General features: G+C 43.7%; 1 protein-coding gene across 2 annotated transcripts; it reads right to left on the bottom strand.

The window, feature by feature from the left end:
- Window positions 1-553: 553 nt before the first annotated feature.
- Window positions 554-6,596, bottom strand: LOC135488471 (mucin-2-like). 2 transcript variants are annotated; one of them, XM_064773095.1, is made up of 3 exons: window positions 6,463-6,596; window positions 4,990-5,162; window positions 554-4,672 (listed from the first exon to the last, which is right to left on the bottom strand). In XM_064773095.1, the coding sequence occupies exons 1-3, from the start codon at window positions 6,478-6,480 to the stop codon at window positions 1,552-1,554; spliced, it is 3,312 nt and encodes a 1,103-aa protein (XP_064629165.1). In that variant the 5' UTR covers window positions 6,481-6,596; the 3' UTR covers window positions 554-1,551. The 2 variants fall into 2 exon arrangements, with proteins under 2 accessions (XP_064629165.1, XP_064629166.1); XM_064773096.1 differs by lacking the exon at window positions 6,463-6,596 and adding an exon at window positions 6,273-6,356.
- Between the last annotated feature and the right edge of the window lie 1,923 nt (window positions 6,597-8,519).

The following is an 8,519-nucleotide window of genomic DNA, read 5'->3' on the forward strand; positions in this document are numbered from 1 at the left end:
GTTGTGATCAAGCTGAAAACCGGACACGGGCAGATTTTAGATTCTTAATCTATCTCGGCCCGGGCCGCATTCGACCCATTAGGACACTGTGATATGATGCACATGCAGCTGCTATAAATGGACGTTGCAAAAGGGACGATGATGTCAAGAACGTTCGACAAGATGATGTCCGGCATAAATCTGGAGGTCGACTCTTGTCCTGCGTCGGAGATGTGCTGAGATGTGACAAGCTAGCGTCTCCGGGAGCAGAAAATTACCGCTCACCAGGCTATTAATGTTGTGGCAACGAAAGAAAGATCCTCTCGTCAATTTCGGAGTGGAAGCGAACGCTACCATGCGGTCGCCCGCTGACACTGCAGGTAATCATACACATTTCACTCGGCACTATGATTTGCACAGAGGACCAAACATGTTCGGTTCTACCGTACATGTCGCAACCATTCGCAACCAAACTAACGTAAGGTAATGGTTCAATCCATATGCTTTCCCCAGGCTTTTTTTTGCCGGGGAGACCGATGATAGTAAACACAGAAAACAATGTAACTACACAATGTAAAAAATAGATGCAAATTCCTTTAATCTTTTGAAAAAATATACATAATTTTTCGTTAACCATCTTGATCCACTCCGTCGACAAAGACGAAGAGAGGTTACAGATGGAACCGTTACGAGGCGACACCAGCATGAAATTATGGATCAGTACCATACACAAGAGGTGCCGAATAGTGTCAGCTGGAAAAACCGTAACGGCTCCCGACTTATTTTACAGCAGCCAACAAAAACGGGTACACAATTGGTATAGTTAATGTTCATACAGTAAAATTGTCGATTAAAAAAGTCTAATGATTAAGACAGGAAATCAGTATCATGCTACATAACTACAATTCGCGGTCTCCAATCGAAGACAAATTTACTGGTACGCGATTTCGCTTATATACCTCGTGTTGATTACTTTTGCAGTTGGTCAGGACGACACTCTTCAGGGCCGGGTTGACAACCGAGCATAATGTAATCACCCGTTAATAACCAGAAAGAGTTAAGTCAACACATACAATCTCGCCCCATACATGTACAACTGCCGTTACAGTAATGGTACCGAACATATATCTCGCGATGATATAGCATACTACCAGAATAGAAATTTGAATTACACATAATATGTGTAATTCAACGGTCCCTTACCATACAATGCCATATTATGGCATTGTATGGTAAGGGACCGTTCATTTAGTACGTGTACGCATGCCCACCCCTCCCTTATTGCGTACGTACTAAATGAAAATGCAACATTTTTGAACAAAACATCAGTCTATATGTACACGGTATACATGCATATGGTATTCAAATTTAACAACGCAACTATGTTTACCAATACAATAATGCGGAGCTACCGATCACGCACCGGACTAACTGCAAGCATGATTTCAACGAAATTTATAACGATACTGATATTGAGGTAGTAGTAACAATAATTGTATGTGTATATGTACAAATAATTCTGTTTAAAAGCCACTACGTTATAAAAGTTCCATCAACGCACTGAAGACTTCTTCATATGTCGTCAAATTCTTTGATGAGCTTCTCTGTCTGATCCCCTGACAAACTTTGGCGAGCCTTATCGCACCTCTTCTCCTTCGATTTCATTAGTTCACGTAGCTTCCTGATACGCTCCGCTCTCCCTGCCGCCTCTTCGTCTTCCTCGGTCGCCTGGTTATTGACAGTGTGATGATACTGGCCCTGCCGAGAACGATAGAGGTCTGCCACACTCTTGAAAGGGACAAATGGGGCCTCTTCCTCCGCTGGTGCCTCATCATCCGGCATTTCGGTACCACTCCACGCGTCATCAGTTTCAGAGTCATTTTCAGTTTTTATCAGAACACCCGGAATAGGAGAAGGTACAGGAGACAATTTAGAATCTTCGTTATCTGGGTCACCCGGGTAACCGGTAGTAACGGGTTCCGATTTAATCCTGACACCTGAGAAGACATTGTTAGTTTCACTCTTACTTGAAATATCACCGCCTTGGAAAGATGTTTTCAACTGTGTATTGTCAGTCTGCCCTGACACTGTCTTGCTAATGTCTTGATGAGGAGTCGTTTTCATAGACATATTTGACGCACCGGCTTCGGCTGTCAACACCGGCATCGTCGTTACCTGACTGGCCACTTTAATAGCTCTCCTTTCGGACACAGACGTCACGTCCCCGAAGCAAGCGTTACTCGGGACTGGCTTCTTACACGACTGAACCACCTCCGTTGCCTTGGATATGGGAACCACATACGCATTCTTCCCAACAGGGACAAAGTAGCAGCTCTGGCTTGTCCTCAATATTAAATAGTTCTCTGGCTCGCTGCCCTCTTTCCCAGGGAGAACTGCTTTTCCAGTAAGACCTGCAGTAACACACGGACCCAACGGGAATGAAACCTTCTTAGTCTCACCACACGACATTTCAGTCAAACCAGGAATTGAGTTGACCACGCTTAGACGTTCTTTATCTTTCTGAAGAACTTCCGCTGGATTCTGATGCAGCACTGGTTTTAGAGCATTCAAAGAATCGACACACTCATCTTGAGCATTGATAGAGGGATTGGCGATACCCTTATTTGGTGACATGATGGTGGGGTAGACGATTCCCTTCTTTGGTGATACGACAGCAGGATCGATTATAGACTTGTACTTCGGTGGAGACGAAATAGCAGTCGATATGACGACTGAACACATTGGCATTTCAGGTGTCGCAGTTGACTGTGCGACTGAAAGCACAGGCGTTTGGGGAGTTGCGGTTGACTTCGCGAGCAAACACTGAGGTGTTTGAGCAATTACAGTTGACTTTGCGACTGAACACATTGGCGTTTCATGAGGTGCGGTCGAGTTTGTGACTGAACTCACAGGCAGTGACGAGGACGACAGGAGAGCAGACATAAGCAGTGGCCTTGGCCTGGATAAAGGAACAAGGTCTTCATTGTTCTCAGATGACTTTCTAGGCCTTTTCTTCAGGACGTTGTCTATGATTTCGTCACTACGGTTTATCTTCATATAGCCTCTCTTTCTTGCAGTCTGCGGTTTCTGATACACCTCCACCGTGTCATCATCTATCTTGTCGGTCTGAACTGCTTTCCTTGGCATGGCAACAACAGTGAGGGGAGACTCCTGCAATATCTTGTATACATTTTCGGGATTCAAATCAATTTTAGCAAACTTCTCCCCCCTATAGTAACTTGAAAGGTGCTCACGAACTAATTTCGACCAAGGCCGTTTACGGATATTATAAGTACAGAGTTGGTTCACGGTTTTCTTGGTAATATTCCTTGGGAAATGTTGTGATATTTTGCGCAAGACAACTTTGCACGGAACCACGTCAATTACTTCCAAGAATGTGGGTTGTTCGGGTGGCAAGATTGAGGACTCTGCTGTGTAGTCAGCACACTCAGACAGAGAAGGACCAGGAGTTTTGGTGCCGGCCGACCCACTTGTCTTGACACATTCCACCGTTGCAGGGGTTGGATTTGCTAAACTGTAAACAGAGTCAATTTTCAAAGAGTGCTCCGAGTTCGAGACCTCACTCAGCTTCTGTTGAAACGGAACATTTACCATGTTTACTGTTGTTATTTTCGGTATGGTTGACGAATATGAACTGACAACAGTTGGTAAACATGGAAAGGGTCGCACTGCTGAAGAGTTAGCGGCCACAGCACCAGCTCCTTGTGATGGAACACCTACAGCCGTGTGTTTAACTTTTTCTCCATTTTGTAAAGCTATTATTTTTCCAGCATCCTCTTTCACGACAACAAATGTATTTTGGGCGTTTGAACAAGTGGTACGAGTGCTAGTGCAACCGTTGGCTTTGGCCATGCTAGAAGTAGGATTCTTCATGATGAAAGTGAATGAACTCTGTCCTTTTACGGAAGTCCCACCCATTTCTAAGCCCGAGGTTTGGCGGTTAACAGTGGCTTTTATTGGTGCATTTAAGACACTGGAACTTCCTGATGTTGCTGCTTCCAGATTGCATGGATTCGGAACTAAAGTATAAGCCGGGCGAGACACGAGACTAGCAGTAGAAGAATGAAGTGTTCGAAGAGAAGAAGCAAGCTTATCTGACGAGCGCAACGATGAGTTCTGTGAATATGCAGCAAGAATCTTGCTAGCGGCTGGTAGTTGGCTTGGTGCACTTCTTGTACCGTTGCTTGTAATCGGAGCAATAGAAACCAACTTCGCAAGAGCAGCAGAAGCTGATATCTCCACTGAATGTTTAGAAGTCACCACTGCAGGTTTATTTGCGAGTATAGCAGGTTTATAGGACAATTGACTGGCAGTGGTGTTCTGGGTAAGTACCGGTTTAGCCAGAGAAAGCTTCACTGGACAAGTCGGGCTTGCTCTGTATGGCAAAAATAATGGTTTGTTGGTAGAAGCAGGCTGACTATCAGAGTATTTCACTGACGTAGCTGTACTGCCAGTTTGGCTAATGTTTACTGCAGTTGATGTCATTTTTCCTTCAAGGAAGTCAAACGGTCCATATGCTATCACCGGCCCTGACTCATCTGATGAAGGCTTCTTCAACGCCACCAGGTAATTCTTCACTTTTCCATTGATATTTAGTTTCAAATGTTGATAACTACTGTCTGACAACATGCTTGTGCCTTGAGGTGTTGTAATTGGCGTTTTTCTTTCAGCCCTGAAAACGAAGTAAGACCGTACATGAGTCATGAGTACCGTACCAACTCCTTAGTAGCCTATGCATAAGCTCATCGTAGTAACTATCATCAGTTAATTGGACTCGTTTATACGCCCACTGACGGGAAATGCGATGTGATCCTACCTGGATGCAAGCCCACATGATATTAGTTCCAAGAGCCCCACATAGAGCACAATATTTATCAAAGAAACCTTGACCCGCGAAAGGAATTTGACCTATGATGGGGTGAAGATATCTATACAAACATGTACTCGAAGGGCGTGCCATACGATGAGTGCTTGTGGTACAAAACTTACGCTGATGGCTGTGAATCCTTGTAAAGATCTTCCCCACACTTGGTGATGAGCTGCATCGACTTTAAATTCTCAGTAGTAGGGGCAAACGTATTGAGTGTTGGTTGGACCATCACGACTGGACGAGATGCCTTATCCTGCGTACCAGTAGTATTTAGTGGTCGGGCATCTGAACCCTGAAACGAATAAAAGAAAATAAGAATTTTGCCTCTGACTACGACTCTGAGGTTCTGACCACGGGACAGCTTTCTGAAAAGAACTGAAAATCGTGCCGGTATAGAAGTTTGAATTGTCCAAGATAGAATGTCCGTGGAACAAAGGATTGTGCTTACATGTCTAAGCTATTGACGGTCATGGATTCTATATAACCGTATACGTATACATGTATATATATATAGTTTACCATAATCCGCAAGCCTAAAATAGGACCAGACACTTTTACCATCGGGATCACCGGTATGAATGAAAATTGATAAAGATATACATGTAGTCAATAGCCGAACTTTAGTACCCCATTGTTCAAGTCACCCCAAGTGACGATGTACCGATACCAATTAATCATTTTCCTTCTGAAATCATGATTTCCGATGATGTTGAACTCATTTTTAGTTTCCAACTGCACATGAATGTGTATACAATTACACCGTATTTGGTTGTCTTTCTCTTATCTGGGGTAGAGGCCTACTTTGGGAACTGGGACGCATCTAATCTCGGAAAAAGGCATGACTTAGATCACAAGATTTGGATAATGAGAAGTTTAGAAGGAAAAGGGTTAATGGGAACCTCGTGAATGATTTTATTATAGGGGTGGTTGCAAAAGCTATATACAGTACTGTAGTGTATGTATAACCATCAACGCCTCTTAGAAATACGTTATTATTAGGCTTACATCATCAATACACGCGCAAAATACTAGTACAGTGGAACCCCCCCCCTTAGCGGACACCTCTCTTAAAGGATAACCTCTCTATTAAGGACACTAGTTTTGGTCCCAAATTGGTTGTTCCCATTCACTTTGACCACTCTAATCAGGACACTTCTCTATTAAAGACAGCACTTGTCAATCCCAAGGTGTCCTTAATAGAGAGGTTTTACTGTACACATATACCAAGTATTCCAGAACCTTTGCCCGCCATTATTATCGATGGTGCCATCTGTGTACCAATGCTAACACTAAAATTCCAAACAAAATGGCTACCATTAATGTGCATTATTCTCAATAACTAGGTGAAAACACTCTTAACGAAGTTCGTTCAGCATGCATCGACCACAACAATAAAACGTACAATCTTTATCGAAAATGTAGGTCAATGAAATACAGCACGGAAGCGGCTACATTCAGTCACGCTGACGAAAGATTTTACTCTGTCCGGCCGACGTCACATCGAGGCAGCAGATTTGCAAATGGCGGCTTGGCCGCTCAACAATTATTTTCCAGCCAAATCTGACCAGACGTACGAGCTCAATGTGTCCTACCTTTGTACTAACGATCATGCTAGGTGCTTAGAATGCACACAGATTGCGCAGATAAAGCTTTAACGTGTTTGCTATAGATAAAAGTGGTCAATTCATTTGAGCACAATGCCCTAAAATGGCCGTCTGGGTTTTATTCACTGCGCATGTCAAGTAGGTCGGCAGATTTGTGCAGGTCCCGTATATTGTTGAGGCGTGCATCAGATTGGTCGGTAAAAGTGACCATTCGCTTTTGAGTATTATTCTACTTTGTCGACGAGTCTTCTTTTAATTTAATAGTGCAACACCGGTATTTGCCACAGATAGCCTATGCAGTTGTTTCGTTGTACCTGTGTGTACGCCATTACTGACGAATTTTGGAGTAGGCTAGCCTATAACCACAGGCGTGTGAAAATACGGGAAGCGTCAGCTCGCCAGATCAGTGTCAGCGAATGAACACATCACTCTTCCATTCCGTGTTTTCTCTGTGGTGGGGGGGGGGGGGGGGGGGCTGATTGATTGGTTGATTTTGGTATTTTCTAGCATGCAGGGAGTTGTGATGACTGTGATGTCAGTATATAATGGGAAATTTCATAATAATCTTTTCAGCTCGTCCCCGGTCACTGATACTATGGGCCGTGAAAACCGCAAAAAAGCGGTCGTGCCTCAGATAGACGTTCACATGTTTTTGTGAAAGAGGACGTCGGAAAACGCGGTCGTATAAAAAACAGACGTTGGGTGGCGCTCGCGCAAACTTCCCTCACATGTTTTTGTGAAAGTGGACGTCGAAGAACGCGGTCGTATAAAAAAACAGACGTTTGGTGGCGCTCAAGACGGGTCATCCTATTTAGCGTCCAGTGGCGACCAGTGGCGTCCAACGCGAAATAATAGGGTGTGTATGGTTAAAAATGTTTTCAAGCTCCTAAAACACTTTCAATAAACAAGATTTAGAAGTTTGGTGGACTTTGCAAACCTAGTTTTTGAATAATCATCACCAGAAAACGATGTGACGTTGGGTGGCGCTCGCGCAAACTTCCCTCACATGTTTTTGTGAAAGTGGACGTCGAAGAACGCGGTCGTATAAAAAAACAGACGTTTGGTGGCACTCGAGACGGGTCATCCCATTTAGCGTCCAGTGGCGACCAGTGGCGTCCAACGCGAAATAATAGGGTGTGTATGGTTAAAAATGTTTTCAAGCTCCTGAAACACTTTCAATAAACAAGATTTAGAAGTTTGGTGGAGTTTGCAAACCTAGTTTTTGAATAATCATCACCAGAAAACGATCTTAGTATGCCAACCTGATGCCAGATCCCGATTCCGCTTTTTCTATAAACCCAAGGAACGGCAGCTAAAACAAACATGGCGTCCAGTACTTTTGCTGGACGCATCGTTTTCTGGTGATAATTATTCAAAAACTAGGTTTGCAAACTCCACCAAATTTCTAAATCTTGTTTATTGAAAGTGTTTTAGGAGCTTGAAAACATTTTTAACCATATACACCCTATCATTTCGCGTTGGACGCCACTGGTCGCCACTGGACGCTAAATAGGATGACCCGTCTCGAGCGCCACCCAACGTCTGTTTTTTACAAAAACATGTGAGGGAAGTTTGCGCGAGCGCCACCCGTCTGTTTTTTTATACGACTGCGTTCTCCGACGTCCTCTTTCACAAAAACATGTGAAGACGTCTATTTGAGGCACGACCGCTTTTTTGCGGTTTTCACGGCCCATATGATACTGGCTCTTCCTGACATATTTGCTCCGTAGGGCAGTAAACGGTGCTCATCTGTTACTAAGCAACCGTTACCAATGGCGAGGCTTGGAAATTGTGGTCAGTGATTGCGACTGGTTGGACCGAGCAATTAGCTACTGACCTACATGTACTCGTGAAGGCTTAATGGAATCGCCACCCTAGTGGGTAATTGATGTAGCCCTTACTTACACTCCTGATTTTTTTTCACTACTGTTCCCGAGTTATACCGCAAATATGTGTCAAAAATTCAGCAAGAACAGTAAGTTTCAACATGAAGAACAGATTTTATTACTAATTCCATAATTTCAACCAACAATTCAGAAAAGTAT

The sequence above is a fragment of the Lineus longissimus genome, chromosome 5, assembly GCF_910592395.1.
Source record: "Lineus longissimus chromosome 5, tnLinLong1.2, whole genome shotgun sequence".
Taxonomy (NCBI): domain Eukaryota; kingdom Metazoa; phylum Nemertea; class Pilidiophora; order Heteronemertea; family Lineidae; genus Lineus; species Lineus longissimus.